This window comes from Narcine bancroftii, chromosome 4 (assembly GCF_036971445.1).
Source record: "Narcine bancroftii isolate sNarBan1 chromosome 4, sNarBan1.hap1, whole genome shotgun sequence".
Lineage (NCBI taxonomy): Eukaryota > Metazoa > Chordata > Chondrichthyes > Torpediniformes > Narcinidae > Narcine > Narcine bancroftii.
Window position 1 is genome coordinate 277,389,906 of NC_091472.1, and position 20,989 is coordinate 277,410,894.

The 20,989-nt window shown below is 42.3% G+C and overlaps 1 protein-coding gene across 15 annotated transcripts in view; it reads left to right on the plus strand.

Annotated features, from left to right (window-relative positions):
- The window catches only part of LOC138761998 (von Willebrand factor D and EGF domain-containing protein), a 327,980-nt gene that overhangs the window by 217,829 nt on the left and 89,162 nt on the right, over window positions 1-20,989 (plus strand). For all 15 annotated transcript variants that reach the window (XR_011356699.1, XR_011356698.1, XM_069935108.1 and 12 more), the window contains one exon: window positions 4,667-4,886. Coding sequence is in view for 13 of the 15 variants with exons in the window: in XM_069935108.1 (XP_069791209.1) it covers window positions 4,667-4,886 (220 nt within the window). In the remaining 2 variants the exon portion in view is untranslated. The remainder of the gene's footprint in view (window positions 1-4,666; window positions 4,887-20,989) is intronic.

A 20,989-nucleotide genomic window follows, 5' to 3' on the forward strand; every position in this document is an offset into this window, starting at 1 on the left:
GACAAGATGCTCTCGATGATACATCTGCAGAGATTCTGGAGGAGGCCAGGGACTTGCCAAATTTCCTTTGGCCCCTGAAATAATGAAGGTATTGGTGCACCTTCTTGAGTGAAGCATGGTATGCTACATATGTAGTAAACACACCAAAATGCTGGAGGAACTCAGCCAATCTTCTCAGCATCTAAATGAGATAGATTGTTATATAAAAGTTGGCAATATGTTAAGATGTATTTGCTGACTTTTTGGGCCTGAGCCCTTCTTTCTTGGCCGATGTGCTTGGTCCATGACAGATTGTTGGGCATATTTACTTCAAGGAACTTAAAACTGTCCACTATCTCCACCTCAGCACTAATAGGGCACATGGAGTAGCATTTGGCAGTGCAGAGCAGTCATGGGTGCAGAGGAAGAAGAGTAGGGAGCGAACATGCAGGGCACTAGCATTGAGGATGATTGTAGAGGAGGAGTCATTTCCCAACCTCACTAATTGAGGTCGGCCAGACAGGAAGTCAAGGAGCCAGAAGCAGAGGGTGGGAGCTGGGACCAAGATCCCAGGGATGTTTGTTTGGGATTATGGAGTTGAAGGCAGAGCTGTAATCATTAGGCCCTTTCAAGCTGCCATGTAAAATGGGGTTAACCAGGCAAATCCTGGTTAGCACCCCACTCGTGTGGCAGCTTGAAAGTGCCTAATGAATAGTAGGCTGACAAAATATTGTCAGATATTTTAGGGCCGAGAGGAAAGGCAGAGAAATGCCATCTGCCATGGATCTGTGATTTTGGTAGATGAATTGAAGTGGGTCGAGGTTGACGAGGAGGATGGGCAAATTAAAGGAATCACAAAAATCAAATCTGCCTCTTTCTTTACAAGAATGCTAAAGGGAGAATTTTTAAATTCTGAATGAAAGGATGACTTGCATCTTTCACAGCTTCCGAATGTCACAAAACTCTTTACGTTCGAACAAATTTAAAAACAATGCTGTTTGTTCAGAATTGCTGACTGCAGCCAGAGTGGAAATGTTACCCTTTATTTTAGTACACATCTGTGGCAGCCTGTCATTTCGGTAATTGAGCGCAACCAAAGACCAGCAGCCCACACAGCGGCACTGGCCCCAACAAGTAAACCGGCGGGTGAATGGCAAGGGCAGCTTAAAGGCCAGTGACCCCAAAATAGCGCTGGCCTTGTTGCTCAGCCTACAGTCAGGGACAGTGTGTGGGGAAGAAGGTTATTGTTATGCAGGAAAGTACCCACTTTTGTTATGCACGTTGTGACGTCAGTCAAGGGGGGCCATGGCAGGAACAGTACAAGTACAAAAGATGGGTCTGAGCCCTAATAAAACTCAGAGCTTAACCTAATTACACTATGTGTGTTTTCTTTCTAGTAGCGCGTGGCTATAATTGGTGTCCCCGACATTTAAGACGGCATCTAGCCCAGTAATGAGCTAACAGGGAGCAGACAACATGGTCACTCTCAAGCTGCTGACCTTCTGGATGAATCAACCACGTGTGTGGTTTGACCAGGCTGAGGCACAGTTCCAGATCTGGCAGATCACAGAAGAATCCACCTGGTACTACCACGGGGTGAATGCCCTGGACCAGGACACAGCAGGTCGGGTGGCCAACTTCATCCAGGAGACCCCATTGGAAGGCTCATTCACTGCCTTCAAGGAATTGCTGATCAAGACATTTGCACTTTCGCGGTGTGAGAGAAGGGCACGTCTATGTCACCTGGACAGGCTAGGGGTCAGGCCCCTTTTTGCCCCCATGAACAAGATGCTGGCCCTCCTGGGCAAACAAGAGCCCCGCGTCATCATTGAACAGGCATTCTTGGAACAATTGCCTGAGGCCATCTAACTGCTCCTGGCTGATGCAGATTTCAGCAATCCCCTGGAAAGTTGCAGCATAAGTGGACGTTCTGTGGAAATAGAAGAGAGAGTGTTCGACGTCCATGGTGGCCAGACCCATGCAGAGCAACTGAGAGAACAGCAACACCCCAGAGGAGGTGGTTCAGATGTCCAGTGGTGTTTCTACCACCAGAGATGGGGCACTGGAGCCCACCAGTACAGGTCGCCATGCACGTTTCAGGGAAACATCAGGGGCTAGCTGTTTCTAATGGCCTCAATGGCTGGCCACCAAGACAGCATCTTGTAGGTTTGGATCAACAGTCCGGACTATGCTTCCTTTTGGATGTGAGAGCAGAAGTCAGCACCCTGCCCCCGTCGGGACAGGACACCATGAACAGGCAGTAGGGCTCCACACTGAGGGCTGCCAACAACAGCATCATTCGAACCTACAGTACCCGCAAGGTCCAACTGCAGGTGGAAGGCAGCCTCTTCTTGTGGGTGTTCATGCTGGCTGCAGTGGAACAACCGCTCCTTGGGACAGACTTCCTGTGCAACCACAGCCTGCTAGTAGACTTCAAGGGAAGGAGATTGTCCATGCCAAGACATTTCAGACCTCCCCCTCAAAGACGCCAGACTCCCAGGACTCTGTATGGAGATTGGACAATGAGTACAGCAGGGTCCTGGCTGAGTTCCCTGCAGTTCTCAACACCCCCCGATTCACCATGGTGATGCCCTGGCATGGAGGACAGCACCACATCCTGACCCAGGGCCCACCGCTCCATGCAAGGGCAAGACGCCATCCTCCGGAGAAGTTCTAGCTGGTGAAGGAGGAATTCAGGAAGCTGGAGGAGCTCAGCATCGTACAGCGGTCAGGCAGCCCATGGGCTTGTCCCCTGCACATGGTACCCAAAACAACTGGGGGCTGGTGACAATGCGGCGACTACCATTGGCTCAATGAGGTCACAACAACAAATCTGTACCACTTGCTGCACATGCAGGACTTCGCAGCTAACCTGCACAGGGCAAGGATTTTCTCCAAAGTGGACCTTGTGCATGAATATCACGGTACACCCCGATGATATCCCCAAGACTGCCATCATCAACCCATTCGGCCTCTTCGAATTCTTCTGAATGCCGTTTGGGCTAGAGAACGACACACAGACCTTCCAGTGACTCATGGACGCAGTGGGATGATTCCTAGATGGCACCTTTGTGCACCTGGATGACAGGAACACATGGCGCTCCTCTGTAACCTCTATACCTGACTGAGCGAGTTCAGCCTGATGATCAATCCAGCTAAATACCAATTCGGATTGGAGGCCATCGACTTCCTGGGCCACAGAATAACCAGGGAAGGAGCCATACTGCTACCCAGTAAAGAGGAGGCAATCTGGAAGTTCCCGAGACCCACATAATCTAGGGACTATAGGAGTTCATGGGATAATCAATTTCTATTACAGGTTCATCCCCTCAGCTGCTCGGATCATGTGGCCCTTGTTCACCTGGATGGCAGGCAAGGTAAAGGACATCACCTGGGACAAGGAGTCAGCAGAAGCCTTCGTGAAGGTCAAGGAAGCCCTGATGGACACCATTCTCTGAGCACATCCCAGGTCAGAAGCTCCAACGAGTGGATGCCTCAGGAATGGTGATCGATGGAGTTCTGGAGCACCAGATCAAAGGAATTTGGTGGCCGCTGGCTTTCTTCAGCAAACATCTGCAGCCGCCGGAACTGAAATACAGTGCTTTTGACAGAAAGCTAACAATGCTGTATTTCCTAGAGGACAGGTCACAGATCACAAACGGCTGACTTTCACCTTGGCTAAGATCTCGGACCCCTGGTCGGCCTGCCAGTAATAACACCTGTCTTATATCTCGGAGTACACCACACCATGTTGGCCATGCTGCACAGCCAACAGACAGGAGGAGCGCATGGGGAAGAAGGGCATTGTTATGCGGGAAAGTGCCCGTGCATGGGAAACCCGCTTTTGTTATGCATGTTGTGACGTCAGCCAAAGGGAGCCACGGTGGGAACAGCGCAAGTATAAAAGTCGGGCCTGAGCCCTAATAAACTCGGAGCTTAGCCTGACTACACTGTGTGTGTGTGTGTGTGTGTGTGTGTGTGTGTGTGTGTGTGTGTGTGTGTGTGTGTGTGTGTGTGTGTGTGTGTGGTGTCTTTTTTCCAGTAGCAGCTGCACATCCTTTATTTGCTTTCAAAGGGAAGAAAAATTAGGTCGGGTCTTCTTCAGAACGGGAATGAAATTTCACAATTGATAAGGTTTGTCTTAAAGTGATAATGAAGGTGCCAATTATTTCAGTAGCTACATCACATTATAGGGGATAAAATTCCAACCATAACCGAGCATGAAATCATTTCTGTATTCATGCTATTCCACTGGTTCTTTTGTAGGCAGTGATTGACATATCTCCCTGCACTGAAGAAATTGTACTCTACACCCTGCTGTGAGGAGAACAGACCTCCAACTGAGTAAGAAATGAAGAGCACCATAGGATTAGAATAGAACTAATTAGTTGTAAAACAGAACATAGAGCTTTAATTATTGCTACAAGAGGCAAACTGGCACCTTTTGAATTGTATTCATAAAAATGCTTTCTCTTCAGATTTGTTAATGTAAAATGAAGCAGCAACATTTCTCCAGTTTTATTAATATAAATGTAAATTGATCAGAGGCCATGAAGCAGCCGACAATAACTTCAAAGGAGTCACTTAAAATGTTCTTGTATGCATATATTATTAAATAAAGAAAACTACAATTGTGATAGTCGTTCATTGCACTGCTGTCTCAAGTGTTCCTCATTTTCCTTTATAGGTTGCAGTGAAGCCATGTGGTTGCATAAATGGTGGAACATGTGTTACAAATATCAATTTCCCCCCAGGAAGTGGTGAATACCTCTGTGTGTGTCCCATCGGTTTTGAAGGGCAGTTTTGTCAAAAAAATGTTGATGAATGCAAATCAAATCCATGCGGTGTGGGTACCTGTGTGGATGGTATCAACAGCTACTCCTGCAGATGCCCAGCTGGTCTCACAGGTAGGATGAGCCATTTATCATTATAAATCAGAATGATCTATTAAAAATAAATTTGATTTAATAAGAATAAATGTGATCTTGTTGGTTTTGGTCTTGTGTTTATCTAATAGAATCCCCATGATTGTAACATTGTAATTATACGGTAAAATATGTTGGTTTCTCAGGACAATTGCTGGTCATGTGAATATTTTAAGAATTCATCAGATACTGTTAGGGACTAACAACCCTTTTAATAAATTTTTTGGTTTGGGGCTAAAGAGACTTTGTTTGCACTAACAAAGGAACAACAATGGAAAATTCACCAAACAATAGTAAATTCAAAATAATAGTTTTTATTAAACTATCAAAAACATAACATTTCTTATTTATCTCTAAACTTAACTTTAAATTTAACCCCACTATGCACAAATGTAAAATGTATGTGCGTGAGTGTGAGATTAAAATCCCATTCTGAAAAGTCAATTTTTAAACCATAATTTTAGTCTTGCTTGAAAGTCTTATATTCTCAGTTCAGAAGTAATTATAAAGCACTTTTAAGCACCATATCTTCAGGCCTCTTTACTAAGAATTCTTTTGATGAGATGTCTTGAGAGATATTCTTTTGAGCCACCAATGTAACTTCTGTGAAAAGAGAATACAATTCCTGTCCTCCCAGGATCAAACCTTTTTTTACTGAAGATTTTGGAATCTGTTTTCCATACGAAGAATCTGTCCTCTTTTCCAAAGAGACAGCAAAGTGGTCTTCCCCATTTTAAAAGCCACTTATTCTATGTTCCCCTTTTTCCAGGAGTAACACATAATAGCACCTTTTCTGGTTACAGTAATTCAACCCTGTCTTTCATAAGGTTTCAACCCCTGTGTGTCACAGGTTGTTTTGATTTCAGTACTCTCCAAAACTCAACTCTTTGTCTCTCATTTCAATAATATATTTCCAGCCCATTTCTTGTGTCACATGGTATGTGGCATCACTTATGTCTTTAAAGTTCATAAGGCCTTTTGACACGAGTGTGCTCAAAGCATTTAAGTCTGCTTTCCTCAGAACTAAAGATTCACTGCTACTTACAGTGGCGGGACCTCAAGCATAAGAGGTTTTCAACACATTTGTTTTTGCTGAGGCTGCTGGCCAGGGCGTTCGACAAAGATATCGAAATGTTAAATGAATACTGTTCACAAAGAAAATTGAAACGTTCAAGGGGTATGTGTTTCACTCATGCACACATCTGCAGGGAGGGAGCTTTGACATTTTTTTAACGGTCTTGAAATAAAAAACAAGAGCATGTGGCAACCCACTTACCAGCAAGCGACCTGGTTCCTAAAATAGCAGACATGCTGTAAAAAATGTGGGAAATTGATCTGAATTCAACACAGATTTTTATCTAAGCTGATGATATCACTTCCTGCCCATGTGACTGAAGCAGTGATGTGTATAAGCCCAGCATGCAAGCCTAGAGTTGTCAATCTTGCACTAGACTTCACAGCGTGTACAGCGATTTCACAATGTGTACACTGATGTCTCTAATATCTCAGTATAGAAGACTTTGCTACATTGGTGACCCTGATGGTCCAAACAATATTTGAACCCCAATATGGAAAAGTTTTCTTCAATGCATGCTGTGGCTCTGAAACTGCCAACGCTTTGGACTTCACAACCGCATGGTTTGACCAAGCAGAAGCCCAATTCCAGTTAAGGTAGATAACATCGAATTCCACATGGTACTACTAAGTAGTAAGTTTCCCGGATCAAGACACGGCATGTCGGGTTTCTAATTTTCAGGGAAACGCAAGGGCCAGCTGTCACTAATGGCTGTGGCAGCTGAACATTGGGGCAGCCGTTTATATGTCTGGGATAGACATTTTGGCTCGTGTTTCTTGTTCGATACAGAATGCTTCCCCCTTCTGGGCATGACTCGCATAATTGAAAGCTGCAAACTGCAGAACTATCCAGACATTTGGCACACGTAAGATTCCGCTTCAGTTCCAGCAATACTAAGTTCACATGGATGTTCACTTTGGCCATGGTCACACAACCGCTACTGGGAGTTGATTTTCTCAAAGCACATGGCCTGCTGGCTGAACTAGAGGGACGAAGGCTCTTTCATACCAACACTTTCCAGACCTTCGTCCTAGGTGAGGTCAAGATGCCAGCTCTGTATTTAGACTCCGTTACTCTTTCGGAGAATGAATTCGCCAGGTTGTTGGCAGAATTCCCCATAATAATTACACTGCAATTCACCTCGGCGATGCCGAAACATGGGGTGCAGCACCGCATACCAATCGAAGGGCCACCGCTGCCTGCCTGAGCTCACAGGCTCCCTCCAGATAAACTTCATCTGGCCAAAGAGGAGTTTGAAAGGATGGAGGACATGGGTATTGTACCATGGTCTGATAGCTCCTGGGCCTCCCCACTCCACATGGTACCCTAGGCCACAGGGTGGATTGAGACCCTGCGGTGATTACCAGAGGTTGAACAAAGTTACCGCACTAGATCGCTACCCAGTACCGCATTTACAGGACTTCACGTCCAACCTTTAGGGAGCCCACATCTTTTCCAAGATGGACATGGTCCGTGGGTATCATCAAATCCCAGTCCACCTGGATGACATTCAAAAAACAGCAGTTTGGCCTTATTGAATTCAGAAGGATGACCTTTGGCTTAAGAATGCCATGCAGACTTCCCAATGTTTAATGGATGGAGTGGGATGCAATCTCAACTTTACCTTAACATATCTACATGGCGTACTTATCGCTAGCTGCAGTCGTCAGGAACATCTGTCCCATCTGCGCAAGCTTTTCACTCATTTGAATGAGTTTGGGCTGACCATCAACCCAGCCAAGTATCAATTTGGGTTAGTGACCATCAACTTTCTGGGCCATGGAATCAACAAACACGGAGCAAAGCCACTACCGGTAAAGGTCGAGGTGATCCAGGGATTTGCTAAGCCCAGAACAATTAAATGCTTCCAGGAGTTTGTTTCTACAATTAGCAGCTCACATCATGTGGCCCCTCTTTGCCCTGGTCTCAGGCAAGGCAAGGGATGTCATGCCACTTGGGAAGAAGAATTGTCAGGAGCATTGGAGAACATCAAGGAAACACTGGCTAATGCTGCATTGCTGGTCCACCCAAGAATGGATGTCCCGACAGCCCTGACAGTGGATGCGTCCACTATGGTAGTAGGAGGTGTGCTTGAACAGTACACTGTTGGGCATTGGAAAAAGTTGGCTTTCTTTAGTAAGCACCTGGGACCACCAAAACTCAAGTACAGTGCTTTTGATCTAGAATTGTTGGCACTGTACCTAGCTATCAGACATTTCAGGTACTTTCTAGAAGGCAGGCATTTCACGGCTTTTACGGACCTCAAGCCACTTACATTTGTCTTAATTTAGGTATCAGAACCATGTTGGCTCATCAACATTTATCATAAATTTCTGAGTTCATGATGGCCATCGAACACATCTCAGGAAAGGCCAATGTAGTGGCAGATATGCTGTCTCATCTGGCCATAAAATCAGTGGAGACCTTCGCCCAAGGAGTGGACTATGTTGCGCTCACAAAAGTGCAACAAGCAGATGAAAAAATTCTGCGTTACAGAAATGGAGACTCAAAGCTGAAGAAATTCCGGTAGGCCCGGGGGAGCTCAAACTCCTGTGTGACATATCTACAGGTTGTCATCACCCAATTGTTCCCACGGCGTGAAGGCAGCAGGTATTTGATGCGGTACACGGGTTGGCAATCCATCGATCAGAATGACTGTCTGGATGGTAGCCACAGAATTCTGTGGCATGGCCTTCAAAAACAGTTCAGCAATTGGGTGAAGACATGCACTTATTGCCAGACATCTAAAGTCAAGCAACACATGAAAGCCCCTCTACAATCTTTTGAACCAACCTATCGGAGGTTTGACCATGTACACATGAACATTGTAGGCCCCTGCTGGTGTCACGTGGTTCCCATTTTCTTCTCACTATTGTGGAATGGGCTATGCGGTGGCCAGAGGCTGTTACACTGGCAGACATGACTACCGACACCTGCGCCGGGGCCCTCATTTCTGCCTAGATAGCATGTTTCGGTCTGCCAGCACACATCACGTCTGACAGGAGTGCCCAATTCATGTCAAGCTTGTGATCAGCAATGGTTACCCTGCTTGGAATCAAGTTGCACTGCACAACTGCTTACCACCCACAATCCAATGGACTAGTCATAGTTCAGGTGCCTCAACGAAGAGGAATTCTGCCCAAACTAAAAAAAAACTATACAGACTTTGGGAGCCAACAATGGAATTGCTGGTTCCGGGAGGTTGAGTCATGTGACAACCCACTTACCAGCAAGAGAACCGGCTCCTGAAATGGTGGATGTGCTTTGGAAAATGTGGGAAATTGACCTGCATTTAACACAGGTTTTTCACTGATGATATCACTTCCTGTCCATGTGACAGAAGCAATGATGTATATAAGCCCATTATGCAAGCCTGGAGGTGTCAGTCTTGCACTAGATTCCACAGCATGTACATTGACTTCCCTGCATAGAGATCAACTCAACAACATGCACAGTGATTCCACAATGTGTACACCGATGACTCTAGTAGCTCAGTGCAGAATACTTCACTACAAACATGCAATTTTGTATTGATGCTAATCAATGATCTGCAATCAAATTTTGTTCGCGTAAGAGAGTGAGAGAGAAGTTGTTGTGGGAGACAGTGCTTACCTTAGCTGGAACTGTGAAGATAAGTCATGCCAGTGAATTAGCTCTGCAGCATGTGAAAAAGTTAGGTGATAGTGCAAAAGCCAGTGAAAATGAAGGCATAGTTGTCGTAGCCACAGTGTCTGGACACACACATAAACAAAAAATTAGATATAACAAATAATAAAAAGGTTGAGGGATATTCAATTGTAAATGATGTGATGCTCAACATGCACCAAAACCGTGCCCAGCCTATGGAAAAGTCTGTAATAAGTGCAAAGTACAGAATCATGATGCAAAGCAGTGTTTTTCCAAAGGGAAACAAAACAGAAGTGAAAGTGTGCACACTATACACACTATAGAAGAAAATGCTCTTAGTGATGCCCTCTTCATTGGTAGAGTAGTGCAGGAAGACTATAAACCAATAGATATTTAAGTGTGAACAGAGATAAGCAGGACACATGGACTGTATCATTGCACACAAATGGAACAAATATCCCTCTCAAGCTGGACACAGGGGCAAAGGTCGATTTGATCTGTGAGTACGATATCAGGGCAATGAAGATAAAGCCATGCTTCCATGAAAATCCTATACTGGTCCAAGCATTCATTAGGCAGAGCATTGACTCAAAGTGAAAGTTAAAGATAAAGAGCACCACTTCAGGTTCACAGTAGTTCCAGATGGACAGGAATCACTGCTTGGTGACAAAGCATCTGAAAACTTGAGCCTAATTAAGAGGGTGTACCAAATTAACAGTGACAATGCAAAGAACAGTGTAGAGGAAATACTGGATCAATTTCTTGACATCTTCAAGGGGTTGGGAGTTCTACCATTCACCTATAAGATACAGTTAAAAGAGGATTCACAGCCAGTAGTGTTTTTCCCAAGGCAGGTACCAGCATCACTAAAAGAAAAGCTCAAGCAAGAACTCGACTGAGTGACATCACTAGGGTCAGAAAGAAAGTGGAGAACTCCACAGAATGGGTGAATTCAATGGTGTGTGTCAAAAAGAAAAAATGCTGACTGACGTGTGTGCATGAACACAAGACTTGAATACCAGTATAAAAAGGGAATATTATCAGATTCCAACCAAGGATGAAATTGCAAGCGAGATGGCTGGTGCAAAGTTTTTCACTAAATTGGATACATCCCAGGGCTTCTGCCAAATAAAACTGCACGAAGATAGCACAAAACACTGTTTGACCGATACTCCTGTCTGAAGATGTCTTTTGAAATTTCCTCAACTCCAGAAGTGTTCCGCAGGATAATGGGATATGTGTGTATGTGGATGACATGATCCTATGGGGATACATATAAGAAAAGCACATTGCTACAATACATCCAGAAATGTGGATTAAAGTTAAACAGAGAAAAATGTCAGTTTGGTGTGAAGGAAATTTCCTTTCTGGGAGACAAACTGTCAGAGGCAGGTGTGGAGCCAGAAATTATTTTCCAGCCTGATAGTGCTCCTGTACCACCTTTTGATAGTAATGTATATTGTGCATTGGATGGAAAAGGTCTTCTATTTCTCGAGCCCTATTTAGAAAAAGCTTTCAGTAAATGTCATCCATTGAGGCAAAGTGAAACCAATTTTGGAGATGCCCAGACCCACTGACAAAAAAGGCATATCGAGAGTGGTGGCAATGATCAATTTCATTGGTAAATTCATACCAAACCTGCCTTCCAAAGCAATGTACATAAGGAACAAATGTGAATTCAAGTGGACAGTCAACCATGAGGAAGAATGCAGATGACTGACGACCATTCTAACTGCAGAACCAATGCTTTTGATGTTCCTTGATGCATCCAGAAGGACGAAAATATCTATAGACTTTCAAAAGATGGAATAGTTCTGCACTACTTCAGGCTGTGGGAGGCCAGTAGCATAAGGAGAATGACAACATCTGAATGTTGATATGTACAAATGGAGAAAGAGTCTAGGTCTGGTCTATGAATTTAAGAAATTCCACAATTATGTATATAGTTTACCAACATTCATGGGAGAGACAGACCATAAGCTATTAATAGCCATAGTAAAGTAAATTCTCTGTGAGATGTCATGACAAATCCAAAAACTGATGAAGAAGCTACAATGTTATGTCTTTGAATGGGTGTACACAACAGGGAAACTTATTTGTCAGTTGAGGCAGAGTGAAGCACACAATGAGAGTTTAACAGAGGTAGATGTGAATCTTTATGTGAACCTGATCACTGAATCACTTCCTGTTTCTGACATGAAATCCAAGCAGATCACAGCTGAAACAGAAAAGGACACATTTTGACAGAAGGTCATCAAGAATCTGAATGAAGGATGCCCTAGAGGTGAACGTTAGCCATACTACAACATCAGAGCTGGGCTGAGTGTTGTCAATGGGCTTTTATTCAGACAAAGCAGAATTGTTATTCCTCAATCACTGAGATGAAATGTTGAAAAGGGTGCATGAGGGACATATTGGAATGGAAAAATGCAAGAGGAGGGACTGAACTGCTGTTTATTGGCCAGGGATAAATTCTGACATTGACAGGATTGTTTCAAACTGTGAGACCAGTTTAAAAAATCACGCAAAGCATACAAAGGAATCCATGATCATAACTGACTTACCAATGGAACCATGGCAGAAAGTTGGGACAGATCTGTTCCACATAGATGGAAATAATTACCTGCTTGTTATTGATTATCTATCAAATTATCCTTAGATTGGTAATATGCCTGCTGCTTGTGTGATCAAATATATGAAATCAATCTTTGCAAGATTGTCTGAGTGACAATGGACTGTGGACCATCCTGCAACTGTAGAGAATTCCAGAACTTTACAGAAGAGTATGATTTTTGACGTTAATTCAAGTCCTTTGAATCCACAGTCAAACGATAAAGCAGAGAACAGCGTACACATAATTAAACAGTTGCTCATAAAACCACAAGACAGTAGCTCAGATCCTTGTCTAGCTCTGTTGAGTTACCAAGCTTCGCCATTGAATACGGTGTGTCACCCGCTGAGTTCCCTACTGCACACCACACTTTGCTACTCTGCAAACTCATACAAGAACAGAGAAGTCAAATAGAAACAAAATCATCTGTAATGGAGACAAAAAGCAAACTATGACAAGTCAGCTAGAAGCTTAGGGCCACTGGCACAACATGACACAGTGAGACCTGGAGATTCCAACATCTGGGACAAAAAGGCCACTGTTCTGGAGGATGTAAATCCAAGATTCTACTGTAAAGCGGAGGATGAACAGGAATTAAAAGAGCCGGCTGAAAACATAAGAGACGCTGCAGGAACAGACAAATGCAGAAGATGCAGCCTGCACAGTAACAGAGGAAACACCACCAGTGCTAGACAGTAGTGGACCAGCAGAGCCGACACAAGCACCTGTGTTAAGAAGATCCACACGTGTTAGCAAAGCACCTGACAGACTGAATATCTAGAAGAAAAAGAACTGCACACTTAAAAGAAATTGTGCTGCCTATGTCTGTGTTTACGTTTGTGTTGAACTTTAAATTGAAATGAATACTGTATTAGTGTGTTGTTAGATTAAGCATCTCAAGGGAAGGGAATGTAATAATAGAGTGCTAGAGATAATCCTGACCACTAGAGAAAGTCGGAGGTGAGTTGTTGCAGCGAGGAATAGATTCAAAATGGATGCCTCCATGAGGTCACGAGTACTGTAGCTAATGAAGTATAGTTATAAAAGAACCCAAGTTTCTTTATTACAATAAAAGAAACCTCACAGGTATCAATCTCAGGATTACTACCTGTACCTTGTGCTAGTCAATGTAGATAACAGAACAGTTTGGATGAATGTGTGGCTTGTGCAGTGGTGCAGGAGGGAGGGCTTCAGATTCCTGAGGCATTTGAACTAGTTCTGTGGAAGGTGGGACCAATGCAAATCAAACACTTTACACCTGGACTGGACTGATATCAATGTGTTAGGAGGAATGTTTGCTAGTTCTGTAAAGGAGGATTTAAATTAATATGGGCATGGGATGGGAATCTATGCCAAAAAGACAGCGGGAAGCAATGCAGAGACCAAATAAAGTTAGAAATGAGAGAAGAGTACTGTAGAGTACAGAAAATCCAAGCAAAAGACATAAAGATTTTTAATTTATAAAAGAACAATGGTAAAAATGTTTTGTATTTCCTTAATATACCAAAACGAGGTCAATGAATTTGAGCTACACATCAGTACCTTGTCTTATGAGTTAGTGACCATTACAAAAGCATGGTTGTAGGGTGATAACTATGTATAAAATATCAAAGGGTATCAGGTAATTTGGAAAACTGGGAGGTAAAGGAGGTGGGGTTCAGGCAGAATAAATTCAATCGGGTTTGTTTTTCTACTGAGGCAGGAACTGGAGGATGTGTGAAGGATGAAGGGAATGGAAACATTTGGGGGAAGTTATTCACACAGAGTGGTGAGAATGTGGAACAAGCTGCCAGCTGAACTGGGGAATGCAAGCTGAATTTTCCATTGGAACCAGAACTATATCTATTGAGCATCTTATGGTTATTGGCACAAAACTATAAAAATATCAAATACAGTACGTGAGGATTGCACTAGTGATAGCCAGGAGGTGTATTGCTGTTACATGGAAGTCCAACTCCCCATTACTTATTACTTGCTGGAATATGGAAATACAAGGTTGTGCACCCCTCAAAAAGATAGCATAATCTTAGAAAGAAATATGGCACGTTTGTTAAAATATGGCAACCTTTATTTGACTACTTCTGGCTTAAGGATATTGTGACAGAGTAGAGGTGGTTTGGGAAGAATTGTTAGAACAGCTTGCACACATACATTTTAAAAACCAGAATATTTGCAGGACTTTTGCAGAATGCTTTTTGCAGGAGGCAACAAAGTATCTACAGCCTGGGAGAGCATGTGATCTTTGCAGGGATATAAGAATTTTGCTCTCAGAGAAGGAGGGTAAGAAACAGAGAGGAGTGACACAGAAACCAGTTGTGGATGTCCTGAAAAAGGAATCTCTCTCTGAAAACCAGCAAGAACCGTCCTGAGTGGTAACCATTTGCCTGTTCAGCACCAAAGACTGGTGAACTTTGTTAATGCTAACTTCTGTGCACAGAAGAAGAATTGCCTGCAACCAGTAAGATTGGACTGTGATCTAAAGAACTTTTCTAATCTTAAATATACATTACACACACCTGTGCTTAGAGTTAGAGGGGGGATTAAGTAGTTAGGTAGGTTAAGTAAGTAGGTTTAAGTAATAATTTAAAGTTTAATTCTGTTTTCTTGTTCAAATATAATTAAAAACAACTTTTGTTTAAGTAACCCTGTGTTGTGGTGAATATCTCTTGCTGCTGGTTTTGGGTGTCCTCTGGAATCTGTAAAAATATAATTAATTTCCCCAAAAAGGTTCAAATAATATGGTCAGGTTAATAGTGTTGACTTTCTGAAGATCAAGATATGGACTAATTATTAAAGGTATGGTCCTACTTTTTTGGACATTTGTTTTTCTTTATTATATTAGCATTTGGCGGGGGGTGGGGGATGTGATTTTGGCAAATCATGAGATTGTAATTTTAAAATACTATTTATATGATGTATGTAATAATGGTCTATTAAAGTCTTGGAAAAAATAAAACAAAATATTCAAAAATAAAGAAGGCAAATGGAACATTGGCCTGCAATGCAGGAGGGATTGATTTCAAGAGCAAAGAGGGTCTGATGTAACTGAACAGGGTACTGGTGAGGCAGCACCTGGAGTACTCAGTACTGTTCGGGTCTCCAGACTTGAGAAAAAGATGTACTGGCTTTGGAGCCAGTGAAGAGCAGGTTTACCAGGTTGATTTGAGACATGGAGAGGTTAGCCTATCAGGAGAGATTGAATTTCCTGGAAATGTATTCAGTAGAATTTAGAAAGATGAGAGGGAATCGTATCAAAACATATAAAGTTATGAAAGGGGTATATAAGATAGAGGCAGGAAAATTCTTTAGATTGTTAAGTGAGGCTAGAACTGAGGAACATAGCCACAAGATTTGGGGCAGTAGATTTATTATGGAGATGAAACTACTTTGTTAAATACATTTCAGATACAGTTAGATCATTTCTTGCACAGTAGTGGAATTGGGTTATGGGGAAAAGGCAGGTAGGCGGAGCTGAATCCACAGCCATGATCTTATTGAAAGGGGAATCTTCATCAATGGGCCAGAGAGCCCATTGTTCTTATGTAATAGTGTGCAAAAATATGATAGTTTCATCTTTTAGATCATAACCTCTTCAGCATTATCCCCTAAGGAGTGGTAGAAATTCTCAAAATATCTGCTGAATGTAGTGCCTTAATGTGATTTGTTTTATCCACCAATAAAACCCTCATCTACCCTTCCTTCACCACTTTTCACCACCACCAAGTCATCACATTTGATTGGCATGGAAGAAATTATGTATCATCAAAATTATTTGTCTGTTCCAAGGCCACATCATTCCACGACCTTCCTTTCCTCATCAGTATTGGCTCCAGGGTTTGATGCCATTCTCATTCTCACTGACACAAAACAATTTTAATCAATTTACTGGAGATGGGTATCTTCTCCAGTGAATGAACAAAAGGGAACTTCAGCTCTTAGTTCGAGATATGTGAATCATTCTTCTGTCAGCTCCAGAGAACAGTTTCTGACAATTCACCATTGTATCCGATAAGGGACAAGCCCTACATGCTTATTGGCTCATCGGGTGGTTCTTTCCAAGTTGATAACAGTATCCCAACTTCAGAGTATTTCTGAACTTTTGTCTGTTTTAATCCTGGAGAGTCTTGGTCAAGCCTAGTCAAGACAGGTGAAGGCACTTGATGCCAGGCCAAAATTCCCCTGAGTTAGCTGTCAGAGTGAGAATGCAAAAGCTGAGCCCAACATCATGTTTAAGGGATAAGGGGACTTCAGGAGTGTTTGAGCTTTCATTATACATTAAAATATTCCTGTTGAAGTTTTTATTTTGCACCAACTTATCAAAATGTTGTGATTTTATTTTGCACAGGATATTACTTTTGCAGTTGAGTCCAACATTCTCCATCAGAAATTGCCCCTCAATTATGGAATTTGCAGAGGGCTTCAGTTAAGAGGCAACCATGTAGCTGCAGGTCTTGAGTGGTATGAAAAGAAAGCAGAATTCTTCCTACGAAGGACAGACATGTTGGTGTAGGATTGGAGCAGGGAATTGAAATTGTTGGCTACTGGGAGATCCCCTCTATTCCAGCAGACAGAGCAAAGGTGCTCCAGGAAATGATTTTCCAGTCTGCATCCAGTCTCTGTGATGTAGAGGAAGCCACAACTGGAACACCAGATGCAGTAGATGGCCCCTGTAAATCCTCCCATAATCATTTGTGAAATAGTTGGAATTTTGTGACAATTTGCACTGGCTCCTGTTGATTTTCTTTTAGTAGCCTCCTGTAGGAGGAAGATGTACCTCCTTAGCCCTTATCTTTACTAGTAGTCAATTTTGTGTATTATGGTAACTATAAAATCTGCATTGATTGATTATGTTCACATAGCACTTATTATAGGGAAATATCATCTGGCCACGAGCCCTGATATTGAAGGCATTCTTTCTACGTTGGGCAGTGCATTACCTCTAAAAATACCTGGTTATAGCTTGATGATGGCTTGGCTTGGTGAAAAAGTCCTCAGTGGCCTCCATCTCGAAATGAACTGTAACTTCAGGCAAAGAAATGCAATTGTGTTGACAAGAATGTAAGGTGTTTGGTAATATCTGTGAGATTCTGAAGTTGGATTGAAACCTTTTTTTATTAACATCCAAAAACTTGAAGCAGGAGAATGAAAGAAAAAAATCCTGAAGAACTCCAGCAACATGGGACAGCTGTGAATTCATTTATATCCTGCAAAAACCATTAATAGCTGCTCAGCTTATTCTCAACTGGCCAGCATGATTGAATTTAATTGTTCTTGTTTGCTAGGATTCCAGGTTTTTTTTTAATTTATATGGTTAAATGTACAAAAGCTACAATATTTATTAATCTGTTGCCACAACAGAGTAATTTAAAAAAAGCATAAGGAAGAATTTGCTCTTCCCTCTAATCCTTCCATGGAAATGCACACAGCAGCTGTCATGAGATCTGATGATTTTCTGAATGATTTAGTATTTTATCCACTGCCCCAAGCTGAGATCCATCCAAATGCATAAATGATTCTTTGTGTGACATTCTCCCTTGACAGCAGTGGTGTACTTTTGTTTGTTTGCATTGACAACCCATAGTCATAGAATTGTTCCGTGTCGTAACAGACCCTCTGCCCAGCTTGTCTATTCTAAACTTTTTGCCTTTCAACACTAATCTAATTTTCCCAAATCATTATGCCTTTCCTATTTAAGTGGCTGTTCACTATGCCATTTAAACATCATAACTTCTGCATTCATTTTAAATGTAGCAATTGTGTCTGATTCCACTATTTCTTCTGGTTCCATATATCAACCACTCTCTGTAAAATCTACCCCATAGATCCCCATTAAAACTTTTGACTCTTATCTTAAAACAATATCTCTTGTTTTCAATGCCCTTGACATGGGAAATAGATTATCTAACGTAGCATTGCCTGTCGTCAACTTTTGATGCCACATCCTGCAGAATACATGAAAAATATAATGAATGCTATGAAGTGGCAGATTCTAAAAGATTAATGTTTAAGAACTGGCTGGCTGGCAGGAGTCTTACCATATCCAGATGAAGTGTGAAATCCAGGCTCTGATTGTGAGGAGGTTCTGAAGATCATGGCTTAAATCTGAATTTATCTTGGTGGGCAAATGCCCACATATTAAGGCTTGGGTTTGGGTGGGTTTATCAGATGGGTCGAGAAGGTAGGAATCGGAATTAGTGTTGTATGGGCTGGGTGTGGACCTCAGGTATGCAGATAAATTGAAAAGAAATCAAAAAGTGGATAATTTGGCTCAAATTTCCATCCTTTAGGCTGGAGCATTGTTACAGAGAACTGCAGTGAACCAGCAGCCTTCCTGATGCACAAGGGAAGGCATTATTCGGTGTGTGATTGAGACAGAAATTGGCACAGAAATGTTTTTAGAGCAAAAAGTGTCCCATTGTATTTCCTGGCTGGTATGATTCAACCCAGAAATGGACATAATCACATTTTACTTCATAAGTAAGTGATTTTCAGGCATGTAGCATTGAAAAGGCTATGCCATCTAATTAATGGGCCATTAAGCTTCATAAAGTAATACTGCTGCTTTCCAGCTAAATACACCCCCGAGCAGTTATAAATCACAAAGCATAATTGGACCTATTACACCACTTATTAGTTTAATTTCTCCCCTTCCATTTATGTGTATTTCTCCTTTTTCCATTAGCAACTTTTCAAACCACACTTCATAATGTAAAACACATTTTAGTTCAATAGAGAAGGAAGCAACCATGGAGATAGTACTGCAAGAGACACCATCTACTCAACAGGTCCACAATTAGATTTGGACTTGCAGTAGAACAACTAGTGGCAGACCACCACCCCTCCTCCCTCCCAACTCCAGAAGCAAACCTCCATAGAACGATAGAACCATGGACCACTGCAGCACAGAAAATAAACCCTTCAGCCCTTCTAGTCTGTGCCAAACTATTATTCTACTTAGTCCCACTGACTTGCACCCAGTCCATAGCCCTCCATACCCTTCCCATTCATGCAACTATGCATTTTTTTTCTTAAATGTTAAAATTGAACCTGCATTCACCACTTCAGCTAGGAGCTCATTCCACAAACCCACTACTCACTGTGTGAAAATGTTCCCCCTAAACTTTTCCTCTTTCACCCTTAACCCATGTCCTCTGGTTTTATCTCACCTAACTTCGGTGGAAAAGCTAACTTGCATTTAGTCTGATTATGCCCCTCAATATTGTGTAAACCTCTATCAAATCTCCCCTCATCCTCCTACTCTTCAGGGAATAAAGTCCTCACCTGTTTAACCTTCCCTTATAATTCAGTTCCTGAAGTTCTGGCAAAAGTCAAGTAAATCTTCTCTGCACTCTTTCAAATGTATTGATATCTTTCCTGTAGTTAGGTGACCTAAACAGTACACAGCACTTCAAATTTGGCCTCACCAATGTCTTGCACAATTTTATGACAACATTCCATCTCCTCCACTCATTACTTTGATTTATGAAGGCCAATGTGCCAAAAGCTTTCTTTGCAACCCTACCTACCTGTAACACCACTTTCAGGGAATTATGCATCTGTATTCCCAGATGCCTTTGTTCCTCTGCACTCCCCAGTGCTTTACTATTTACTGTGTATGACCTACCTTGGTTAGTTTTTCCAAAATGCAACACCTCACACTTCACTTCATTAAATTCCATCTACCATTTTTCAGCCAATGTTTCCAGTTGGTCCAGATCCTTCTGCAAGCATTGAACCCCTACTTCGTTGTCCACAATGCCTCCAATCTTAGTGTCATCTGCAAACTTGCTGATCCAATTTGCCACATTATCATCCAAATCATTGATATAGATGACAAACTTCAATGGTCCTAGCACCAATCCCTGAGGCACACCACTAGACAGAGACCTCCAGTCTGAGAAGCTATCATCCACCAATATTATCTGGCTTACCCCATCCAGACATTGTCAAATCCAGTTATCTACTTCACCATGAATACCTAGTGTCTGAACCTTCATGACTAATCTCCCTGTAGACAACATTCACAACCTTTCTTTCATCATCTTTCCTGGTAACCTCCATAAAAAACTCTATAACCTACCATGCACAAAGCCATCTTTACTATACCTAATCAATCCCTGGCTATCCAAATATTTGTATATCCAATCTCTGAGGACACCTACCAATAAGTCACCAACTGCTAATGTCAAACTCACCAGCCTAAAATTGCCTGGGTTACTTTTGGGTCCTTTTTTTTAAACAAGGGAACAAAATGAGCTACCCGCCAATCCTCTGGCACCTCACCTGTGACTAAGGATATTTTAAATATTTCTGCCAGGGCCCCTGCAATTTGTACACATTAGGGAGTCCCAGTCAATTTGTGGAAAAATGAAATATCTTACTATTACAGCTGCAGTTGTCTGCTATCTCTCTACAGCTTTGGTCCTCCAATTCTTGCTGACTATTAGGTGGTCAATAATACAACCCAATAAATGTGGTCATACCTTTCCCATTTCTCAACTCCACCCATGTAGCCTCAGTCCACAAATGATCTGGTCTGTTCTGTCTGAGCACAACTGTGATATTTTCCCTGAAGAGCAATCCAACTCCTCCCCTTTTCATCCCTCCCACTCTAGTGCATCTGAAACAATAGAACCCCAGAACATTAAACTGTCAGTCCTGCCCTTCCTACAACCATGTTTTACTAATGGCCACCATGTCATAATTTCATATGCCAATTCAAGCTCTAAGCTCGTTTGCTTTTCCTACAATACTCCTTGTATTGAAATAGAT